At 45.4% G+C, this 23591-nt stretch overlaps 3 protein-coding genes and 1 long non-coding RNA gene across 5 annotated transcripts in view; 2 read left to right on the forward strand and 2 right to left on the reverse strand.

Moving 5' to 3' along the window:
- Nucleotides 1-351: 351 nt before the first annotated feature.
- On the reverse strand, nt 352-7840 carry LOC129195189 (uncharacterized). Its single transcript, XM_054801028.1, has 3 exons — nt 7835-7840; nt 5719-6136; nt 352-2676 (listed from the first exon to the last, which is right to left on the reverse strand). Exons 1-3 carry the CDS (start codon nt 7838-7840, stop codon nt 2225-2227), a joined length of 876 nt encoding a protein of 291 aa, XP_054657003.1. The 3' UTR covers nt 352-2224.
- LOC129215979 (transcription factor HES-5-like) lies at nt 2800-5605 on the forward strand. Its single transcript, XM_054850101.1, has 3 exons — nt 2800-3835; nt 4013-4193; nt 4322-5605. The coding sequence occupies exons 1-3, from the start codon at nt 3773-3775 to the stop codon at nt 4561-4563; spliced, it is 486 nt and encodes a 161-aa protein (XP_054706076.1). The 5' UTR covers nt 2800-3772; the 3' UTR covers nt 4564-5605.
- A 2016-nt stretch (nt 7841-9856) lies between the features above and the next one.
- Nucleotides 9857-12449, forward strand: LOC129215980 (uncharacterized). Its single transcript, XR_008580154.1, has 5 exons — nt 9857-10116; nt 10242-10332; nt 10846-10953; nt 11266-11363; nt 11896-12449. It is a non-coding gene; the product is annotated as an uncharacterized LOC129215980 (long non-coding RNA).
- A 4642-nt stretch (nt 12450-17091) lies between these two features.
- The window catches only part of MMEL1 (membrane metalloendopeptidase like 1), a 29425-nt gene continuing 22925 nt past the window's right edge, over nt 17092-23591 (reverse strand). For both annotated transcript variants that reach the window (XM_054850099.1, XM_054850098.1), the window contains exons 18-23: nt 22675-22794; nt 22194-22327; nt 21572-21637; nt 19204-19299; nt 18436-18512; nt 17092-18021 (exon numbers count right to left, since the gene is read on the reverse strand). In XM_054850099.1, the coding sequence (XP_054706074.1) occupies nt 17922-18021; nt 18436-18512; nt 19204-19299; nt 21572-21637; nt 22194-22327; nt 22675-22794 (593 nt within the window). In that variant the 3' untranslated portion in view covers nt 17092-17921. The remainder of the gene's footprint in view (nt 18022-18435; nt 18513-19203; nt 19300-21571; nt 21638-22193; nt 22328-22674; nt 22795-23591) is intronic.

Here is a 23591-nt window from a genome sequence, read left to right on the forward strand (position 1 = left end):
TTTATAATAGGGAGGAATTTTTGTTATCTCTTTTCTTTAGGATTTCCAACCAAAGCAGAAGCAGAGCAACTTCTTTGGTAACTGAGCATCTAATTTGAGTAACTCTTCCAAGATGGTCAGTAATTGGCTAATTTTTCCCCTTGCAGAATGTGACACCGAAGAGAAAATAAAAAGCTATTTTAAATACATGTTTTTATTTCAGACGCTTTAAAATTCATGTGTGACAGAGTGAGGAAGTAGGAACCTCAGCGGCTTAACCATCTGGGGGAGATTTTGCTACATTCACCTCACAGTAATACATTGAATACTGTAATTTTCATTACCACGCACGTTCTAACTACGTGGGGCCTCCAGCCTCTACAGTTAAGTGAATTTCTCAGGCCACAGAATAATATTTAGCGTTCAGCCTGCTCAGCACCGAGCTTTAGGTCAGGTTGGATCCTAATGGAGAAGAAGTTTTGAGCGCTGGCCCCTTGACTGTGCCAAGTGCCCGACCACTACCGCAGTGCAGTCGGGCAAAGCGTTGGCACAACTCTCTCCTGCTCCTTCCCGTTTGGCTTTGGGCTGGCCGAATGTTGGGCAGCGGAGCTCTCCTGGAGTCCCTGCCAGCACCTCTCTAGCTGCCTTTGCTGGACTATGGGGTTTTTCACAAGGGACCGGAGCTCACGTTGCTCTCAGACCAGCACGCAGGTGCTAAGCTGAGGTTACAGGCATCACGGGTCTCGCCACATCCACGCGGCGTGGGGCACGGAGCACGGTGTGCTTCGCCTGCTCTCCGACCCGCGCTCCGCTGAGTCGGGGCAGAGTTCAAGGCAGGAAGTCTGAAGGCTTGGGTTACGGCGACGATGCCTCACCGTGTAATTGCTGAACAGGAGGAGAGAAAAAAGGTCCCTCGCATCTCACGCGCACACAGTAAACAGACACGGAACAGGACTGGGTGCTTGGGATCCTGGAAAAAATCAAGTAGGGATTTTTAGCCTGTACAACTCATTCCTTGAAGAAGGTATGTGGAAGTTACTTGCTTGGAGCGAGAAAGGACATAGAGGTTTTCATTCTCTTTTGACTTGAACTAAATGTTGTAATAGTGAATTAAGCGACATTTCTACCAAGAGGAGGAGCGTAAGGCGGTTCAGGCTAGCATGGCTGTTCCCATGGAGTTAACTTCATAATCCCCTGGGTACTGAGCGGCGAGATAAGAGGTTGATGTGTAAAATCCTGCTGTAGAGATCCCAGGTGGAGTCAGCAGTGGGTGGCAATGCATTCGGCCCGATGTGGATCGGCTGAGGGGCTGCAGCTGGCTGCCCCAGCACAGGCAGCGACAGCCCCTCCGGGCTCTTACCTCTGCCCCTCACATCTCCAGAACCACCCGGCAAATCCCAGAAACAGCCAGAGCCCGCGAATGTGCCCAAAGAAAGCCAAAGGCAGACCAAGTCCCACACCTGCTCTACTACAGTTTTATCATGGAAAGTTAATTTGTCCTCCCCCAAAACAGAAGTCCTATGATGCAGGAATGCAATAGTGCACAGATTCCGGAGAAGCAGGCTTAGTTTCGTGACGTGTACTGTGGGTGATTGCAGGGAAGGCACCTGACGCTCTGAACAGCTTTCTTGGACCAAATCTGGAGTGCCTGTTTCTATGGCTTGTGCTGGAAGGGGAAATTATTGCTGTTCTTAGAGCCGCCTGTTAGGGAGTTAATCAGAAACTGTCTCTAGCAAAACTGCTAGTGGGCTCTGCTGATCACGGGACTGGCACATTTCTTCTTCGTGCGCTTGATTAATGAGCTCAGGAAATTAGTTACTACTCAGGAGTTTCTGTTTCAGAGAATCTCCCCAAGAGGGATACACGGAGCGGAAGATTGGTTTCAGAGGTGGCATTACGTGGGCTCAGAGATAATCCACAAGCTTTGAGGAGAACATGTGAAATGGGGTCACAAAAGCTTTCCCACAACTCGCCATAAAAGACTCGGAGCTCGACAGCTGCTGCTCTGTACGAAAAGAAGGGAGCCTATTCAAGAGCAGTACAATAGGGATGGGCAGGCAGATCCTGGAAGAGGTCATTTAAACCTTACCTGGTCTTTCGAATCATGAGTTGCAGAGAGAGAGCAATGTGTCCGTGTGTATGTGTATTCACATTGTAAGACACGCGTGACCACACACGTATATATTAACATATACATGAACACACATACACAGACATGAATGTAAACACAAACAGTATTTACTTACTACCCTTTCTTTCTCAGTAAGAGATCCCCAAACACGAGCCCTAACATTACCCGGCAGTAATTTATCTGATTGTTATTATCCCTGTATTGATTGTCACAGAGGGAGATACCGATGCTCTCAGCGCAGTGCGTTGAACGGCTTAGGTGACATAGCACACTCGGAGTAAATCTGGGGCCAGAACGCGCGGTTCTAGTCGTGTGGTTAATGCTGCCGCCTGCCCGCTTCCCCCGTCTTGGGGCAGAACAGGGCAGCGTCGCCGTCAGCCTGTTCCCCGCACTTCGGGGTGCGCGTCCAGAGGCTGCAGAAAACGCTCTGCTGCCGTTTCCTTCTTCAGCTCTTCGTGTGAGCTTGGAGCTTGTTAAAGGCAGCGGTGCCGGTGTGGGCAGAAGGCAGGGTAAACGCGGGCAGAGCTGGTTCCAGTTCTCCAAGAGGAATCTCTGGCTGCGTGTCCCTAGGATAGGAACAGCGAGACCGTTACCTCCTCCAGCTGCGGGCACCTACTGAGCACAGACTGCGCATCTCAGTAGAGAAACTGCCCCAGCGGAGAGTGAGGAATCGGAAAGTCAATTTCTAATAATTTTATGGGCTACGCGAATTTCTTCTGCACTCCATTTCCCATTGTGCATAGATTAAATGCAAATAAATAGTCAAACATGTTTTGGGGAGGAAGTGAGAACGCAGCATGTGAGACTGAACTGATCCCAAAACACTCTGAGATCCTTCTCCTCGCGGGTTCGTCTTGCAGGTATTTAAAAACAGGAACATAAAGTGCTTGTGACATGGCTGGAGAGTGTTCTAAAGAGGTGCATGAGATATCAAGGGAAGAGAACACAGATCGAAACAGAAAACGTTTTCAATAACTGTGTGTGCTTACAATTTAAGGTATTTATTTGCAGTAAGGCAAACTGGAAGAGCTGTTTTCTGTTGCACGTGGGCAAAACTGGTGTCACAGTCACCCGAGGGCGAACAACCGGCGCTGGCTTACTGAGAAAAAAACAAGGCGAGTGGATTTAAAGAAATTCTGCTCTTTCTCTCAGAAAGCCAGAAAATGCTCGTGTCCGCATGTGCGTTTGTGCACGCTCAAGCGCGTGCCCCCGTGCAGCAGCCAGCCCGCGGCAGTTTGCTTCCCGCCACGGGCAGCGGACCTCCTCCTTCCTCCGCGAGAGGACCCCGGGCTGCGCCTGGAATGCTCTTGATCCGCGGCATTAGTCAGCAGCCTTTCCCCATTGAAGGCCAGCTCTTTCCCAGCTTCTGACGCGTAATTCTGATCCCAGGCTTTCACGTAGCGCGCACTCCCCACCTGCTCATCTGGGAGAAGGTCATTATCCCCAGGCTATTCACCGGCAACGGAGCGTGCAAGAATAGATGCTTCTCCCATTGTGCTGCCTATCTCCCGGATTGGCCGGGGACTGTGGGAAACTCCACCGAGCCGGAGACCCACAGACTCTCAGCGAGGTTGCACGGTATAAATATCGGGCAGGGGCGGCTTCCAGCCACACGTTTCTCCCGGACTTGCCCGCTGAGACCCCCCTGCCTTCTCAGCACGGATGGCTCCCAGCGCTGTTTGCATGGAGCCCGACAACCTGCTGACACCAAAGGAGAAAAACAAAGTAAGTCCGGGCGCAGCAAGGCAGCTTGGAGCCACGCTCTCAGCTGTCCTCGTAGCGGTTTACGCCAGCTGAGAAACTGCTCCGCGTTGTTTGGGAGCAGTGGCAACCAACAGTCCTGTGAGAAGGCAGAGGGGAGATCCTTCTAATCGTAGGTCTCTTTTCCTTTGCTTTTTACAGCTGAGGAAGCCGGTGGTGGAGAAAATGCGCCGTGACCGGATTAACAGCAGCATTGAGCAGCTGAAACTGCTCCTGGAGAAGGAGTTTCAGAGACACCAGCCCAACTCCAAGCTGGAGAAAGCCGACATCCTGGAGATGACCGTCAGCTACCTGAAGCAGCAGAGCCAGCTGCAGATGAAAGGTGAGTACTGAATTTTGTTTCGGTCTCTAGCTTACTGCAAATCTCTGACAGTTTTATGGAGCTCTAGCCACGAACAATTGCTCTAAACTATTCTTTCTTCCCCCTCCCTCTTCTCTTCCCTTCTCTAGCTCCAGGATCCTTCCATAAAAGCTCTCACTTTGACTTCAGAGAGGGCTATTCTCGGTGTTTGCAAGAAGCTTTCCATTTCCTCTCCCTCCACAAAGTCCGAACTGAAACGCAGACCAAACTTTTAAGCCACTTCCAGAAGAGCCAGTCGGCGGCTGCGGAGGTCGCCTTTTCCCCTGGGAACCCCAGCCCCCTGAAGCCAGCGTCTCCGAAAGATGCCAGCGCTCTCTGGAGGCCCTGGTAGCCAGGGGAGTCCGTACCTCACCGCCCTTCGCCGTGCAGAGTCCAGAGGAGGGATCCGACTGCATCCGATAGTCCAGCTCCGATCCTCTCTTCTGTAGGGAATTTTATTTCCCCGTGTACTCTGTTTATGTGCAAAAAGAACGGCATGCTTTTGACTTTTACGGGATCCTTTGGCGAAAGGTCGGGCATTCTGCTGAGCGGTATCGAAGCTGTGTAGACGCTGGTGGTCACAGTACACAGCACGCTGCCCGGTCCGGGGGCGAGTGTCTTCAAAATGAAGGAGGGTATTTTTGTAACTGTTACAGTTGTGACGGACAAGAATTGCTGTAGGAGAGATTTCTCTAATCGCTGTAAGAGCCATCGGCTTTGCTCTGGCTTGACTAGTGACGCTTGTTTGCTCAGTCAGCCTGGAGGATAAATTTACTGCCCTTTGGTTCATGCACACTTGATTAAAATGCGTTCCCCTCTGTTTGCTTATAAACTGTACGGCATCAAAGATGGGGTTGGGTTGGGTTGGATTTTTCCCCAGTGACCCTTTCGTAGTCTTAGTATATAAAGTGTGGCGGATGAGCAGAAGCTAGGAAACTATGTGGAATATTTCTACTATTGTGCTGCTTTTTTCAGTTTAGAAAAAGAGTGTGTTCCTGCTTTACGTTAAAGAAAAGGTAGTAGGTAAGAGGCTTAAATGGTCAATGTTATACATTTTGGGTGTAAGCTATGCTTTTTCTAGCATTTTCATTATAATAATGATTTTTGTCTGTATGGACTGGTTTAATTCATGGTGGATAGTGTTTCTCCCACTACTGGGACAGCCCCGCGGCTTACCTGCATACTGCGTATGCGTCTCTGTGTTTGTAGAGAGCAATAAAATGCATTTGTGTGCAACTGCTGTCTGGGTCCTCTCCCTCCGAGGGGTACGCAGCCACGTGCGCCCCTCAAAAAGACCGGTGGGTGAGTCCTCCGAAGCAGCGGGAGGTTTGCGGAGCGAAAGGAGCTCGTATTCTCATGTGCTCCGTGTACTCTCACGACTCCCATCGCGCGAGTACCTTACCCCCGGGAAGTAAGCAAGCGCTGCAGTCACGCAGGTTCTCTCAGCTGAACCGTATTGAGCATTTCCTCAGTCACTGCCCCTCCCACCCACACAAAACCTTCTCACCTGAGTAATAAAGCCTCAGACCTGGCCACCCTGCGGGCAGCAGCGCTTGGAATCCGAGTCCTCCTTTCACGCGGTTTTTTTCACCTGATGACGAAAGGCAGCAGGCTGGATCGCTGCAGCGCTGCGTCTCCTCCGATGCCTTCCCAGAGTTTCCTCTCGGAGGGGTGAATGCGCTGTCCCACCAAGCCCCGGGGGAGAGCGGGGCCGCAGCGCGGACCTGGGCGGGTGCAGCCGCGGAGGTGGGTCGGTGCTGCCCTGGCAGGGACCCGCAGACCTGGGTAAGGCCTTGGGTTGCTCGTGTGCCTTCCTGAGTTACCAGGAGTCGGTGGGACGTGTGCCTGAGCCGGCAGTGAGCTCCATCCCTCGGATGCGTCCCCAGACCGGGGAAATTACCTCCAGCGCAGTGCAAATTCCCTCCCTATGGCAATAAACTAATCGTGATAATAAACTAAGTTTGCGCGAGCACAAACTTAAGTGAAAAACATTACTTTTTGATAAAGAAATGTGATAGTTCTGCAATTTACGTAAGAACTTACGGAATGTTTTGGCTAGAAATACATCGTCCGGTTACGTCAGCCAGAAATCACGTGTTGCTTGCTTACGCAGGTTTTTGTTTGCCGTTTGTTATGACAGGAAATGATTTGTCCTGCCGTGTTTTATCACTGATTTGTCAGATATCTGCTTTTTATTGCAATAGGGAATTTGGGGTCTCTGGTAGGAGATGCCATTGAGTGAGAGTCCCTGTACAGCCTCTCACTCTGGAGTTCTTGGCAGTAACTTTGCAAAGCGATAGCTTAATTTCCTTTGGGGATCTGAGATGTCACTATAATGTAAACAGTAACGGTAATAACAACGTGGTGGTGTCGTCATCCAGCAAGTGAATTGGCTTGCGATACAGAGAACTTGCTATATAAACGTCTGTAATTCTGCAAAACAATTGTCAGAGTACTTGGAACACTAGAAAGTCCTTACTGCAAAACATTCGGTAGATATATACAGCTTTTTAATGTTGCACTATGGATACAATTTTATGAAGCTAAAGCCCTTGCGAAGTTTATAAATTATATTTTAACTTTTTTATTATTATTTTTAGCCACCAGGGGTCACAGATGCTGTAAAAACACTTTCCCCTTGGATGAATAAAGAGGTCCGTTAAGCAGAATTTTAGGGGGTTTTCAGGTGTATGCTTCATGTAATTTTGTTTGCTTCATGTCAGGGATCAGATATCAGGTGTCAGCCAGTGGCGGAGACTTTATAAAAATCTTTTCCACCTCCCAGTTTCTGTCTGTGACATTGTATTTTTTGTACGTGGACAGATGACGTTCCTGATGCTGGAATCTCTAGTTACAGGACTGCTGTTGTCCTGCCTCGTAAATCGACTCCTCCTGGCACAGGGTCTGTTGACTGCAGTATCATGTGAACTGCATAGTTTATTTTTTCAAATAAAAAAATTGTTCTGCGTTTTGCCCAATTGTATGCGGAAACGGCACGCGTGTTGGCCGGTAGGAATTAAGATGTCGGGGTACATCAAGTAGGCTTGTAGGTCCCGACTGTGCAGCCGTCCTGGGGCAAGGAGGAAGTGGAGAACTGCGGAAACAACTCGCACGAGTTTGATTCAGATGCTCCCTGAAAAATCCACCAGAGCAGGAAAACCATGACCAATTTGGAACTGATTGTCTGGTCGCTCCAGGATGCCACAGAGCTCGTTTGTCTCTGGTGTATCTAATAGAGATGTCTTCTACGTCTCAGTCTCACATCGCTGTGCGGGTGCCGCTACCGAAACAGGAGCGAAAAACCCACTGAGACCGACTGGCAACGTCAACCAAACCCGAAAGCCGGTTGGAGGTCTTGGGAATATTATGTTGACGTGAATTTGGGGAAAACAGGTGATGAGGTAGAGAAGGAGATTCAAATTTGCCAGTCCCGTAAGGGAAAGACAGCAACAGGAACTCACCCTTATTGCTGCATACTGGAGAATTCAGATGAGAGAGATGTTACAACTTTTTCCTCCACAAGACAAGCTTTGATCAGAGCTTGTACCCTATCAGGCACAAAATATTTCGAGTGAGAGACATAAAGCTATGGGAAACCTGTCCTTGTAGGTTCCACTGCTCACAGGCATGTTTGATCACAATAGGAAAGGTCTCTCTTCTCATTCTCCAACAGGCTGCGTTAAGTCTATTGGGGTTTGGGGTGGGGTTGTTTGGGTTTGGGGTTTTTTTTTTTTTCCCCAGGAGAGATATTTGCACTTAAAGAGCACGGCTGTTATATTTCAGTCCAAAAAAAGTAAACAGACTGATCAAATTATAAGCTGTTAAAATAACCTGAAAACATGAGAAGACTGCTGTGATCTTCGCTTCCAGGCTCCCTTTGTCTCCTACCAACGGCAACAAACCGGAAGAATCAGACTGGTGGTTTCCAGCCTTCCGAGAAGCGATCGAGGGCACGCGGCTCTGGGATACCTCTGAACATCATCTGCGTGCGCGGCACCTGCAGAGGTAAAGCCTGGACTAAGGCTGCTGGTGTGTGCGCGTGTGTGAAGGAAGGAGCAGCGACGTGACGCAGGGGAAAGGTCTTCGCCCTCCTCATAGTCCTAAAAGGCTTCCCTCGGGACCTGTTTTTTCTTACGCGCTGTAAATCAGTATTAAATCAGTCGAAGGCAATAGCTACTGTCCTCCAGCTGGCCACAGCAGCGTTTCTGTACCTTAACACCCGGGAAAGTCCTTTTGCTTGCGAAGAACCAGGCGCAACCGATCTGTTGGTTGTTGGAGTCTGATGGAAGCTGGTAGGAATCTACACCAGGCTCGGGTTTTCTCTATTCTGACACGGTGATGGGGACATGGGGAAAAAAACTTGGCCCACAGTTAGGGGGACAAGTCAGGAATGACCTGATTACAGGGGCGCTGCTGAGCCGAACACGTACTTCCCACCCAGCCACGAACTGCCCTTTGAGTAGGACGGCCCCTCGGTTTTCCCCGCGGCTCCTAGGTCGCTGTGGCAGGCAGCACCGCTGATCGCTCGCCTAAAAAGTTGGTGCTGCATTAGCCCTGAACGCTGATCGCAGCCTGAGAAGTTTGCAACAGCGACAATCCTGTTGCAAATGCGACAATACCAATGAATTTTGACTTGTCAAACCCATTCCAGGGCAAGGCCAGGCAAGCTCAGACCTTCCCGGCACGTGAGCAGCCGCGGTCTTTTGTCCGAGATGCGTGATCCGGCGCGTCAAGTGACACCTGAAGCAGTGGAAAAGCGGCGATGTGCAGGAAACCGAGGCAGCCGCCGAACGGGAAAATCGGTTCACGTCAAGAGACTACCTGCGGCCATTTTACAGGGGAGAAAAGTAAATAACTCCATGCCCCAGCCTTCAAATCTAGAAACCCCCAAGCTCTGTCGTTACGGAAAAAAGGAAGCCCAACGTTCATATTTCAAAATTGTACTTCTCTACCTTTCATGCCTAAAGGAGCTTTCACTTTCTTCCGGCTTATTTTGTCCATCCCAAATAGCCAGAAAAGTTAGCATAATCACCTGAAATAGGTGACTACCCGAAAGAGGTAAAAGTCAGCTGCTCCTTGGATTACCCACCGAGTCAGAAAGACCTTCGTGAATGCCCCTGGATACGGAGGGCTGATGTTAAATCAGTACAGCCGTTCCGCTGCGAGGTCTGCTGACGGGTTCTAAGAACAGAGTTCTTTCTTTCTCACACCAGGCTTAGGGAGAACGGCCAGGTACGAGGAGAGGACGGGACTCCTTCCTCAGAGTCCTCTGCTGCTGCAGTCCTTGGTTCGGCTGTTGCGGCTGGCCTCCCGCGTATCTGGCAAGGGAGGAAAAGGAAAAGTTACGTGGCACGTAAGTACGAATAGCGCGTGTATAAAGCGGTAGTTTGTGACAGTGTTCTGAAGAGTGGTCTTCGTTTGCTGGATGTTGAGCTGAAACCTTGACGGGTTATTAGAGGTGAGCTGTGAGGAGATTTCTGTGTTCGTGTGCCACACGCAGCCTGGTGTGATGATGGGTCCTGGGCAGGCTCGGTGCCGAACCGCTCCTACGTGCGTGTAAGGACAAGGTAACACGATTAGAAAAATGCATTGGTATGAAGTTCACCTTGCTGCATTTTGATGGGACTGTTTTGTTTGCTTTGCAGCGGTGCAGGAATCAGGGGTGAGTATCTCTTTTTTTTTTTTTTTGATGTGTGGAACGTTGAAATCTGAAGTGGGTTTTTTGTTTAGTGTCTGTATGTGCTTTGTGTTTGATGGGCTCAAGTCCGTACTGGAGCAGCCTGTGGATACTGGGACTGTCTGGGAGGGTCAGTTCTGCCTGTGCCTTTCCTTCTGAGGACGCCACCCCATTGCTGAGGACCGGCTTTGGCCGTGGTAGCATCCTGCTCTTGCACCCGCCCGGCTGGTACGTGTGGCTTTGAACAGACTTCAAATCTTACAGCTTTGCAGCTCTCAGTACTCCCTTCGGCTTCCAGGTAGCAGGTGTTACTCAGCACCTTGCTGGCTGACGTGTCCATTGGTTTCTTCCAGAAACGCAAAGTGTGCGGTTCCTTACCTGGCAGTACCGCGTGCGACAGGGTGCCCGGCTCTGGAGAGCACAGAGCTCGCTCTCATCGTGGGGGTACCCAAGTTTTGAAGATGTCATTGCTGTTTGTCTCTGCATAATCCAGCTCTGTTAATTCTCACCTGGGGTTAATTAGCATTTGTAAAGCCCGTTGTAAGCCTCAGCAGGCGGGTGCTAGACACACGTAAACCTTTTACAGGTGCCGCAAGTGCGCTGACAGGCTGCAGCACCCGCTGGCTGGTGGCCTTAAAGTCTGTGTGATTTTGAAATTATTATGTTGGCATAGTCTGGATCTTAAGTTATTCAGTATTCATTTTTTACTGAGATCAACTTTGAATTCCATAGCTGTGAAAGCAGGTGGAGATCTTAGGCAGGGAGAGGAGTTAACTATCACTGTTGTTCAGGGTTGTTGTTTGGAGGAGGGATTTATTGTAGTGTTTAGGCAGCAATTGCTCCAAAGATGTTTTTGCAAAGAAATATCTGTCCTCCAGCCCTGTAATTACTAGATGATCAGAAGCTAGAGATGCATGTCTAAAACAGCACAGAAACTTTGCTGTTTTGTTACTCCAGAGACCGAAGAGGCAAGACTCGTAGGAAGAGGTGACCCCTGATTGGAACTCTGGGGCCGCACCACAAAGAACATTTCAGCTTGTATTTCCTGCCGACTTGAGAAACCAGGTTTGTCCCGCTAACCGGTGGAAATGTCCTTTACAAGTGACCGGCAGGCAGCTGGCCTGGGCAGGGACTCTTGGTTTCTGGGACTGCAGTCGCAGTTGGAAGAAGAGGCGGAGGTAACTGGGGGCTTTGCACCGACAGCTACAGAGACGGGCTGCAGCCTCGGACCAGGATCGGCAATCTGCCAACTGAACCCCCATTTTCTGGGGGTGCCTGCCATAGCAGCGGTGTGTTTAGTGTCTACAGCAAGTGTGTGTTTGACGGAGTCTGACAAAGCTTGCTAATGTTTAGATGCGTTTTTTTGGTCTGCTCTAGCAGTTGGAGCCTGATTTGTCACCAGGTGGCAGCATGGGAGAAGGGAAGACTTCATTTTCCTCAGTCTGGAAACAGCTGAAACGTTCTTCGCTTCCCAAGTACGTAATAAAGCTGCTCTGATGCTAAATTGCCTGCGAGTCTGAAATGGAATCAGACTTGCAGCAAAACACCTCTGGGTACAGAATTTTCCACTTGGCTAAAGTATTCTCTGCAGGATCCGCTGATTTCTGTCCGGTTCTGTGTATTTGTCCGCTGCCGTAGTTACCGGTTAAGGTGCTGTGGGTGGGGGTGTGAGAGGGGGCTAACAGGGAGCCTGTTCACCAGCGTGTCCGACTGAGACATACGAACGTATGTTATACGTAACTTCGCCTGGAAGCAACTGTAAATGACAGCAGTAGCACCGTGCACGTGTCCGATGGAATCAGTTTGGGTAGGGCGGGGGGGGGTGTGGAGAACATGCCTGAAAGATTATGAACATGCATCTTGTTCCTTCCTGGAGTGCGTAAGTCCTGTTTCAGCAGTGAAAGCTCTGGATTATTGGGAAGTCCTTTAAAAAATATTACAGACCTTGTTTTGGGGACAAACTGTTTCATTCTTACCTAACAGTAAATACATTATTTGCTTGTGCAGGCGGAGAAAAAGATGGTGCTGTACGGGGCTCCCGGGTGGCTCCGTCCCTCTGAAAACAGCTGAAAAGTCACCGCAGCTGCTGAAGAAAGTATGAAACCTCAGGGGGAGTGGGTGTTGCTGCAAGCGCTATCCTGACTTGAAATGGGGAAACTGGTTGTAGCTTAAACCTCACCCGATCGTGGGATAAATGATAACGAGCGGCTTAGGAGCGCAGCAAGTGGTCCCTCTGCTACCAACACTGGCTCTCAAACGTAGAGTGCTTGTAAAGGTGTGCTCCGTCGCTGCTGCCGGCGATCACAAACTGAGCGTGTAGCTGCTGCCACCAGCAACGTGCACCGTAATGCTCGGATGATTGGTCGTACCGCGTGACACTGAGAAACTCTGCTGGGAAATTTTCCTTGACAGACTGGAGGTTTTTGAAGCTCAGTCTGGTCATGGACCTGGATCTTCCTGGAAAGGTATTATCAGCTCTGCTCTGACCTTTGAATTGGCGGTTGCGTTAAAATAAGATGGACGGGAAGTTTACAGATGGCACGGGTGTCAGATGGAGGCCTAATGCCATGTGGTGAACTACGTGCACGGTAACGGACCCTGCTTAGCAAGCCACCATCTGAATCTGAAAGCCCTCTGCATTGATCGCTTTGCAAATGGTCACTCACTGATAAGTTAAGGTCAGTGAAAATCCGCTGCTGCCCCTGTCCTCAACTTGAGCTGTTTCTCACGGTAGCACATCTCCTCCTCTTTTGTGACCTTTATGGAAAAGTAACATGGGGGTCAGTAGGGAGTGCGTTTCCTAGTTGTTTTGAGCCTACCTCTTATCTCTGCTCTTGTTTGCTCAAGGTCATTGGTAGCCAGTGTGAGGTAGGGGCTGTAGTGGGAGAGGGGAGGTGTGAATGCAGTAGGGGTAACGTAGACGGACGCGTGTGGGGCTGTAAAGGGAGGTTGTAGCTGATGCACTTGAGTTGTACTGGCTCAGACACAAAGCGGCAGATGGAAAGAGTCTTCTGCAGGTGGGAGGCGTAATAAACCTACATGAAAAAATGCAGTAACTTCCATGTGCTGTAATAATAACTTGGAATAAAACCTCCCAGGCACATTTTAATTATCCCTTTAGCAGTTGCAAGTGCCAGAACTTCTAATGGCACATCTCCAGAGCTTAATGATTTTGCAGAGCAATTAAATTGTCAGCCGTGTGAACCTCCTCCACCTGACCTCTGCACGGTTGTGTGCTGTTTCCCTTGCCTGGCATATATACATACATATATATATATATATATATACACTGTTGCCACTTCCCGAGTTCCCTCACGGTAGGCAGTGGCTGCCTAGCAATCTCGTAGCAGAGAGTTTCACAGTCCTTCTGCTAAGACTTAAGCGAACAAATATAAAAGAATGCAATTCGCAAGGCCAAAACTGTCCTATGAATACAGTAACAAAGAACAGTAACTTGTACTTTTAGAGAGAAGGATTGTATGCAAATCTGACGAGCCCTCGGGCCATGTCTGTTATCTGTAGAGTACACGCTAAGTTAATATTACTGTAATATTTGTAGTATACTTGTAGCTGTTATCGTCCAATTAAAACAGTTAATAGCATTGTATTACTGGCCACAACTTTGGTCGACTCTTCTTCCATAACCTCACGCTTTTGCTCTTGCGCGTAACTCCGTGACCTATCTCGTGAGCAAGGGACCTCTCCGGCACGTGGGGAACGTACGGGGCTCTCTGCCCCGCTCCCCGGCCAGCACTACCGCTGCGTTTCTGACAGCGCAACGAGGAGGTCTACAGCATCAGCAAAAACCAGGCGCATGAAGTATCTAAGCAAAAATGAAGCTGGCGAGGACTGTCTTTGTTCTATTACTTCCTATTTGTGGTAAACGTATCTTTTTGCACTAATAGCTTTGCATGCTAAATTCGTATTTGCAGCTGGACCACTGCAACTATGAATAAGTGTTATGTGTGAAAGATACTGTGCCAGATTCTATCCTTGACTTTGCAATATTGTTCATACTGGCAATCAACAGTTTGTGTTATTTCTTTTTTTCCCCTTCATATATGGTCTCTCGAATTTTACATTAAAAAGTTCCTCCTCAAATTTGCCTTTTTTTTTTTTTAATATTCTGCTGCTAAAAGATGTAGGCTACCTAGTTTTTGTGTCCCTAAAGAAGAATTTCAATTGTAGTTTATCCTGAGGTACTGTTAATGGTGACTTAACTGACAAACTATTGAACGGTGTAGTATTTAAAATATCACTCTATTAATACCCCTAGAATAAAAACATTTTCATGATGGCAGGCAAACTACCTGAACTTATTATGAAATGTGCAATTGTCGGGCTAATCTAGACCTAACTGAATGAATCTCTGAGCGGCAGCTGGCAGGGGAATTGTACGTTCAGAGCAGGGCTCTGCTGAGGAGTCCAAGGATAACTCCTTCTTCTCAGAACAAGCGGAGAAAATCGGTGTCTATTACTATGTAGGAGGCAAATATTAAAGGCATCTCAGGCCAGGACGCTTTTCTGGCAGAGTCCGGTGCGCTGTAAACACCTGGGTTTAAAGGCATGTGAGGACAGAGGAAAGAAAAGCACTTTGGCCAGCTTAGCTTACTGGAAGTGCCACGTGAAAATAAATATCTGCTACACAAGGGAAAAAGTTTTTATTACCTGACTATGAATTTTAGCATTACTGTATGCATGCAATCTGGCATGGAAAATCTGAGTAAGTGAAGATGGACAAAATGGTGTTAAATACAGTTTATTTTGCCTGCCACCATACACAAATACTCGAATAACAAAAGCTGCTTTATCAGAGCACTTAACTGTCTTGTAACCAGTCATTGAATGTTAAAACAAATTAAAATCCTTTCAACAGGAAACAGTAGGGAAATGATCTTTCTATGAACATCAGTTTTAGATGTGATGAGAAAGGTGAACCTCACTTAATGGCCAGAACAAAGCTTGGACAGCATTTCATACAACCCAAGAGGGTTGTAGTTATGTCAGTTTTTATACAGATAAAGAGCAATTTAGAAAAATAAAGTCCCTAGCCTATTACGTGTATAATCCAGGAGCAAATACAAGCCTAGTCTGTATCACAGTCAGTTTTAACAAGGCATGGGACCTGAGCATTTGGTTAATTCAAGACCAAAAACTCTTTTAAAATGAGTAAGAAGTAGAATGGAACATAATTAGGCTTGTCTTCAACATCCAGTTGCAAACATCTTAAAGCACTCTTGTTATGCAGAACTTAGGGTTCCTAATTCTCACTGATATATTGGCCTTTTACCTCTCTACAGATGGTAGGCAGAAAATATCATCATCGGCATGAAGCCTTTTAAGACATCAGAATCTCACCAATCCGCTGCTACATCTGTAATCTAACTACTTGGTTCTAGTCCTGGATGGAGCCAAAAGCTCGTGCTTAGTCACAGTTTGAATTGAACCTTGATTAATGTCTAAATTAGTTACTGTCTGTCTGGGTGTGCAGAGTCTGTGTTATCTCCTAACTGGCTTTAACTTGCATCCTCTTTGTTAATCTTTAAGTCGTATGGCTGATTTACTATACTATATGAAATTGCTTCTGTTGTGTTTTAGTAGCGTTACTAAGTCTGACTTTAAAAGGTCGTGGTGGTCAGTAGCAGAGAGACCTGGAACTTACCAAACTGGACAAGCATTAGGTGTAGTAACACTGCTGTGAATTTGGGGGGTTTTGTTTTCTAAACTAATTCAGCTCTGAGGTAAAGTACCAGGACCACACCGTACCTTATCCACTATCTAACAGGAAATAAACATTACGTGTCTCGCCAGAACCAAAAGCTTTAACACCTGAAGCACTTCAAACTGTATGGAGGCGTGAGCAAGACACATACGTGCCAGGTTCTGTACCTCTGGGTTTCCTTTAGGAGCTTTTATGTCACTTAAAGAGGAGCTTAATCCTGGTGTAGAATCTTGTAACTTTTTTTTTTTTTTTTTAAAGAGCTCTCAGAGCTTGATAGTGCACTCTCCTATTCGCCATTTTTTGGTGGTTGTTTTTTTAGCGTGGGTCAATCCCAAGGTTTTCAGGCACTTATATATGTGAATCCAACAATTCCCATCTGCAAAAATATCCTTTCCTCCCAATTAATCTGCCTTGAATCAGGATCTTTGTTAGAATACATGTGGTCAAGCGCAGTTCGCCTCAGGTAATAGGCTTAGCTGAAATAAACACAAAACCACACTGTAATTCAGGCTGCATTCCCTTGAAGAGGTCTGTATGTATATATAGTCATCTGAGGTGCAGCACAGAAAAGAATTAGATGTGAACCACTTTTTCGATTACTATTAACTGCGTTGAGAGCCAAATTCTATGCTTTGTGTAATATTTGTTTGCAGTAGGCAACTCTACTGGCGGGTGCTCAACAGTCTGTTCTTAGTCTTTTGAAGAGAGATTAAATAAATAAACTTGCGACTAAACCCTCTTACTACTTATTCTCCCTTCTGTATTTAACTCTCAGACTCTGAAGGGCATAGAAGAGTGGTTAATCCCTGAGGTAGCACTGATTCTCTGAGGAAGTTATCTGCCAAGATTACTTTTAAGATAGAGACAAAATGTAATTGAACTGTATTCTCAGCTACAGTAAAAGCAGCAATTTATCTGTAGACTAATTTCACTTTAGCAGGTAAAATTCATGCAAAAAATCGGGGGGGGTTCATTTGGTGATTTAGCCAGCTCTTACTGCCAAATGGCCAGAGCAGTTCAGTGGGTCATCTCTCATGGCAAAGCTTCTGTTAAGTGATTTTCATTTCCTTCCCTGTTTTTGATAATCAAAGCTTTTGCTAGCGGTGAGCTAACGAAACCTGCGAAGCAAATGAAGAGTGGGATTTGGCACTTTGTAAGCTAAGCACTAGTAGTTACTGTCTTGCTTTCCAGTGATTTCTGTGCTAGAAAGAAAAGCATTTGCTGAAAGAGTATTTAAAGTTCACTATTAAGTGTTGGCAGTTTAAAATATTATCATTATATTAGAATGCTTACTGGGGAAAGCCACCCAAAACTCTCTATAGTAAAATGCTTGCTGAATTGGCTACTGTGATTTTGGTTTTTTTAATCAAAAATTAATACTCGTTACATTTTCAAGTGTAAATACTGAAAAATAGCCTACGGCAAAATGAAAAGGCACAGGATTAAAAACAGCTTAATTGTTTCCATGGATACACGTTTGCTATTTGGCAAAAAGTATTTTATACACTTTCTACAAGAATAAGCATAATTTTGAATATATCTCTGAAGGGAGGGACCCTGTCATTTTAACCATAACAACAGAATTTGTACTCCTAAAAATGTAATCTTTCTATCTAGTAATACCTCACTTTAATGTCACGTTACAGTTGTTCTTTGGAGCAGAGGAACTCAAGTGCAGAAGGAGAGTGCAGCTTTGCGTTAAGTTAGCAGCCCAAAGGCATCTTAACACGCAGCTCACTTGGTAACGGATCGAGACAAATAGCAATCTCTTACAACAAAGCAGTAATCAAAGTGCAAGTATACAGACAGCGTGAGAGTTTAAACTAGCTCTAACCTGAATTTGGGAAGAATGCACCAGAAACTGGATCAGAATACTGGAAAACAGTTCAGTGAAACATCTGAAATGGGTGTGCTGAGTCTCAAAAGGCATAGTTGTAAGACATATTAAAATCATTGTTCCTTGCTGAAAAATAGAAATGTAGTTGTTTGTTGGTTTTGCTTTTTATTTAAGAATTAGTCTTTGTAACCCTGATGCAGTATCTTAATAACAGTCAGGATGTAATCTGAAACAGTCATTTCTGTCCTGGCGCACGCTGTGGCTTTCAGCACAGCCCGTCAGTCACCGCGATACCTGCGTGCTTCCCAGTGGAACTGTAAGAGCGCGAGTGCCGTAGCTTCCTTGGTTCTCACTACAGTAGCTGCACCATTAGCCTTGGCTGGGACTGAATGGGAGAACATCAGGCACATCGTTGGCAAGAACTGTTTGTTGTGTGACCAGAGTATGTGTCATTCTTGCCAGCGTTCTTTTTGGTTACCACACTCTGCATTTCTCTGCAGGATGCATGGCTGTGCCTTTTTTACAGTGGAACGCCTCTGAGAACGCTTCAAAGTTCTGCAAAGATCCCATCACCCTAAACAAAGAGAAGGAACTTATTTACATTGATGCAGTGCATGGAGATTATTGCTCTGGAAAGCAGAAAGCCATGTCCATAAAGTGATTTAGTCTCATAACTCAACTACAGTCTCAGAATATGGGATACTTTATGCAAGAAAAATACAGCTAATATGACTCATGAAATGCTAGAAGGAGCAGAGCACACAGTAAGTGGCTTCTGGGCCATTCTCTATAGACTGGCAAATTTACCAGGCCAAGCAAAGGAATGTACTCTTCAGCCGTGTCCTACAAGCTATGGGAGAAATTCTGACAGTTCCTCTAGATTTATCTTGTCTGTTAGAATATAGCTGCTAGCAGTGAGCCACTGTCTCCTCTGCACTGTATTGGCTGAACCAAGTTATCGATTAGGAAACCAGTGTGTAAAACCCACCTGTATTTCAGAGGGCTGTGAACATCTGTCTTTATTGCCTGGCTAGCATATTCTGGTCTGTAGGAACCACACCAAACCTAGACAAGGAGGATTAATCATTAGTGGGTCAGGATTGAAGGGAATTCACTTCTGGGGTCTTCTCACTGTTTTTCAAAGTTTTTCCTAAGAGCCATCCCAATTTGTTACAATACATTTGGAGTACGTTTTATAGAGGAGGCAGAATAGATACAATTATTTACTAATTAGTTTTTGTTTTATCAAGTTCTTGGATCAAGATCTGATGCTTTGGGATAGACACATTGGCTCTTGATTTCACCCGTGTTTCCTCAAACAGATGAGCTGAAGTCGGAGAGTCTGAGGCACGGCACTAAGTGCTTTGGCCTACTGTCAAATGTTTGACCTACTGTTAAATATCTGTTACTCTAAGAGCGTAAACACATGGGATTTTCTCATCCAGGCTGAAGGGTGAAATTCACTTCAGCAAACCTCTTGATTCTGCATTGTAATAAAGTGGCATAGAGGAGAGTAAGTGGAATCTGTAGCAACATCTGTGACCTGAGTACGTATTCCTGTTGCAGGGCAGCTGGCTCGGTATTTCTCAAGCATTCAGGTTTCTCCAGCACATGTTAAAAAACGGATGAAACCCTGTCTGTATTGAAAGCAAAAGGAGTCTTCTCATAAGTGTTAGTGGACCCAATATTTACAGGAAATGGCAAGCTAATTTGTACTTTCATGCAGCATGTAGCGGCTGCATCCAAGTGTTTTTACCTGGGCAAAGTTGAGGAAGAAAAGCTGTTTGTGGGACAGATTCAGTCCGGGCAACTTTGGCTCCTTCCCTTCCCGTTCCAGCCACTTTAAGTAGGCCTAGAAATGATCACAGATTCGATTCAGAGAAGCAGCAGGACGGCCTATTCAGGCACGATGCATATTTTGAATGTTGTTTTGGGATGAGAGATTTTAGTCACAACGTGTATGAACGCAATGTGTCTTCCCTTCTGTATTTCTCTAGTTTTTATCTTTCTAATACAAATGGTACAGCTAATTTTACGAAAGAGCTAGCATCATAAGTACTCCGTTGACTTTTCTAGTAAAGAATGAAACACAAAGATAACTTGCATTCGGCTTCTTAATACAGTAATCGCTGAACTGAAAACTGTATTAAACCAGGAAAACCCACCAAACTCTTACATGGAAGTAGAGTTTTAGAGGAGTAGCTATTGTTGGCCAGCTGACCTCCCCTGCAAGAAGCTATGCGTGTTCCTTATGGAGTCACTTGGAGACCTGTTCTGAATTCCTTCAGGAAGGTGGCACGCACCGTTTTAGCGAAAGGAGCGTTAGTTTGCTATTGCGTGTCAGCAAGCAAGCATGACAGAGTGTGACTGCTACTCTCATGTTTGAGCTGGTGATATACGGTAAATCCGTAATGCTACAGAGACTGAATTCCCATGACTCCAGTTTGAAGTAAAATCATCAGCTTTCCCATGACTTTTTCTATAGGAATTTCTATCTGGAAATGAAGTGTTAAGTCTTCTCCACAGATCTTTGGTGATGATTTTTGTCTCTTCAGGTAACTGCTCATAAAATAGCAGATAATAACCTTGCTCAATGTTAAATCCATTACCTGTTATTGTTACACATTAATTGGCCAATTTTCTTTTTTTAGGTATATTGACATAATGGAGACAAGTTAATGTGTCCTCACGCTGCTTAATTTCAAACGTTCTATTACCTGTCCTCTTAGTTGCTGAGCTAGTCCCAAAGCACACAAAACATAAAAGGTAGAGCCGAGGGTAAAAATACATTCAGCACCGCAGAACATCAGAGGATTCTGTATGCAGGCACTTTATGTCATACCACACTACTCTTCCACATTTCTAATAGCTTTTAGAACGAAGTACATATTCACTTTAATGAAGTAATTAATTTTAATGGTATCCCTCAGAGTCAGAATTGTCAGTTTAGATTTCTGAAAATTCAGGATGTTCTTCTATAAACACCCTTAACTGTTGCCATATTCAAAACACCAGAGATAAAAAGTTTTACCATGATGTCTGTTAGGATTATTTGTAGCAAAGAACATTCCATGCTCACACCTGAGCTCCATACGGAAGGAGCCTTTGTGCTGATAAATACCGTGTTCCTATTCCTAACGATGGTTTGCAAACCTGGACGATTAGAGATACTGGACTTGCCTGAGCCTGGAAGCTGACTTCCCCTGGTACAGCAGGAGAAATATGGCGATATGCAATAGTGTTTGTAACAGATAAAACCATGCTGAACAACATCGTTTTCCAAGAGCAGCACAGAGGCAGTGCTCTGAAGTACCAGTTGCATTTCTCTTGTTTTGAAAATAACTGACTGGTTGAAGCACCCTTTTACCTTGAAAGAGGCAGGCAGTTCTGAGATTATCAATCCTTGTATTTTTATTCTGCTTCCTAGCTGCGTGAAAAATAAACAGCAGCAAGGTAGAAGGGACTTCTCTGTGTTATTTTCCCAAAGCTTATAAACCGTGTAAAGAAAGCAACAAAAGAGCTAGGCTTTTGGAGACGGGTATTTTGGTAGATATGATCTGTATCCCTCTTGGGAAAGAGATGGTATTTCCATCTATTCTTTTCATGTCCTACCTGACGTGTCGCTTTTGAGATCAAAGATGAAAAGTGTGAGAGAAATAAACTTGGAAAAAAACGTTGCACTGCTTCATAATATCACCAAACTGTGTTGCCAAGAAATTAGTGCTCTGTTGCCATGTGACAAGCTGTTTAAAGTTGTAGCTGCCATTTTCAGAATTAAGGGCTTTAGAAAATGGAGGGGGTTTTACCTTTTTCCTAGCTAATACTGTGCCTATTTATGAGCATTGCCCTTATTTACCTGAGACAGAGATATGCAGCATCAAGCATTGCAGTGTATCAGACTGTAGCCAGGAGAATTAGGTGGTCTTCTCCTGGGTGCGAGAATGCCAGCAATCCTACACAGGGATTGGATCTATGGGGACAATAGCTTCTAGACAGATAATTGAGGCTTTAAGCGTTTGAATATGGTAACAACATGTTAATTCTCAACTTTTTTGTGACAGAACAGGTAACCCCATTGCTGAATCCCAGGGGTAAAGTTCACTCTCAGTATATTTGAACATTACCTTATAAGCCTGTCGGACTCCTCCATTATCTGCAATATTTTCTCCTAATGTGCTTATTCCACTGACCTGTAAAACAATCATCATTCACTTACTCTAGAGTCAGTAACATCAGCAACCCTAAGAAGCACAAGCTGAAGCACAGTCATACATCAGAGATAGACAGTCACGTCTGGAACAGAAGGAAGCAGTGACTTTGTGCTGGGGCAAAGAAAGGAGAGAATGAAAATAAAAAATTAATAGGGTAACAGCTGTAGATTAGAACAGAGAGAATATATATGAGTATAGAATGAACAGAATATGGGCTGCTGGGCAGAACATACGCTAGCAGGACTGGCAAAGTACAGGAGCAAACACCAGCTTTCCCTCCCCCTTGCAAAAAACACCTCATAGGGTCTGGCAGCAAAAGCACATGTGGCCCAGTTCACCATTAACCCAACTGCACGGGGATATTGCTGGTTTTCTAGGCTACGCTAGTATCCCTAATTTACAACAACCAACCCTTGTATCTTATTTCCAGAACAATTAGCCTGAGTATGTGGGGGTTTATGCTTATTGTCCACTTACATTCATTATTTTTCTGTATAAAAAAAACAGTGGTGTGGAAATGGTCATTTTTACTTACATTTTGTCCTCCAGCCAGCTCCCATGTGTAGTTCCCATACTGATAAACCATGCAACGAGACTGCTCCTTGAAATGCATCGCTGAGAAATTGCTCCACCAGTCAAACATATTTCCATCTTTATCAAAATTCCTACCTGTATGAAAATCCAAGAAAAAAAGGAAAGTTTTGAGTGAGATTATGTTGAGCAACTGTTCTTCCAGTGTAGCACGGGTTATTAACGTTAGAGCTGCACTTCTTCCCCTCTTTTCTCCTTTGATTTAGATGATTACTTCTTGTCTGACCTGCTTAGTTCATGAAACATTCACTGCAAAATGTTCGACAGAATGTTAATAGTGTGCCTGTACTGCTTCCAGATAGCGACGTAGCACGTATGTGGTTGTGTGTGCACAGATACTTCAGTCACAGCAATGTGTAACTTTGATTTCTTACAGTGTAATGAGTGCAACAGAAAGAATAATATCTTCTCAGTTATCTTCTCACCATTGTCATCAAACCCATGAGTAATTTCATGCCCAATAACCATTCCGATCCCTCCGAAGTTCAGGGCTTGTGGTTGGTGTTTGCTGAAGAAGGGGGGCTGTAGAATCCCAGCAGGAAAAACTGCAAAGAGGGGAAGAGAGAGGGAGATACTGTAAGGTAGCTTTATTTTTGCATACTTTGCAGACAGATTGTTTGCTTGGTTTAAGTATCAGGAAGGGACATAAAATATAAAATTATTAGAAAAAACATCATGCCTCCTCATGTGAAATTGTTTCTCTCTTGATAAGTGGGAAGCGACAAGGTAATAAAGGTTTAATTTAGCACATCTGCAACTACGGTATCTCCTTGTTTGAGAACCAAGCATCCCTTACATTTCAACTTAGCCTAATTTGGTCTATGATGTACGGTGCAGTAAGTCAAGAACAAAATGTTTAGTAACTGTCTTTTGGAGAAAGGTACAGTTTGTGGTTTAGAGCCATTTTATAGGGGAACTAATGGATGTTTTATTGCTTTATTTCTGTTAAAGAAACGTTAGCAACCATATGCTGATTACCAACAATACTTGGTGTGTAGAACGTGCACTGCAGTAATTCCCACAGACGACCAACTGCACTTGGATGCCAGTCTGGGGTGGAAGGGGCAGGACGAAGTCTTATTCTCCTTCAGTCTACTGGCAAAAGCCTTATATAGAATTAATGGGATTTAGTTTTCATCCCATGTACATAAGATGAAAAGCACATATGCTTCTAGAGGAATTAAGACTACAAGCAATTCATTCTAATAAGATACTTTGTAAGAAGTGAGATATTGAAATTATATAGCAAATATTTCCTTTAGAGACAAAAACTTTTTTTACTATATAGAAGGTTTTATCCATACAATTTTGGGGAGAAATATGTAAGGCTGACTGCAGTAAG

Source organism: Grus americana, chromosome 21 (assembly GCF_028858705.1).
Source record: "Grus americana isolate bGruAme1 chromosome 21, bGruAme1.mat, whole genome shotgun sequence".
NCBI lineage: Eukaryota > Metazoa > Chordata > Aves > Gruiformes > Gruidae > Grus > Grus americana.

Excerpts from the sequence above, each read along its gene's own strand:
- LOC129215979 (XM_054850101.1), top strand. The coding sequence starts at position 3,773 with ATGGCTCCCAGCGCTGTTTGCATGGAGCCCGACAACCTGCTGACACCA. Across the intron at positions 3,836-4,012 it reads CACCAAAGGAGAAAAACAAA|CTGAGGAAGCCGGTGGTGGA; the intron begins GTAAGTCCGGGC and ends TGCTTTTTACAG. Across the intron at positions 4,194-4,321 it reads GAGCCAGCTGCAGATGAAAG|CTCCAGGATCCTTCCATAAA; the intron begins GTGAGTACTGAA and ends TCCCTTCTCTAG.
- LOC129195189 (XM_054801028.1), bottom strand. Across the intron at positions 2,677-5,718 it reads TCTGAGGCTTTATTACTCAG|GGACACGCAGCCAGAGATTC; the intron begins GTGAGAAGGTTT and ends TTCCTATCCTAG.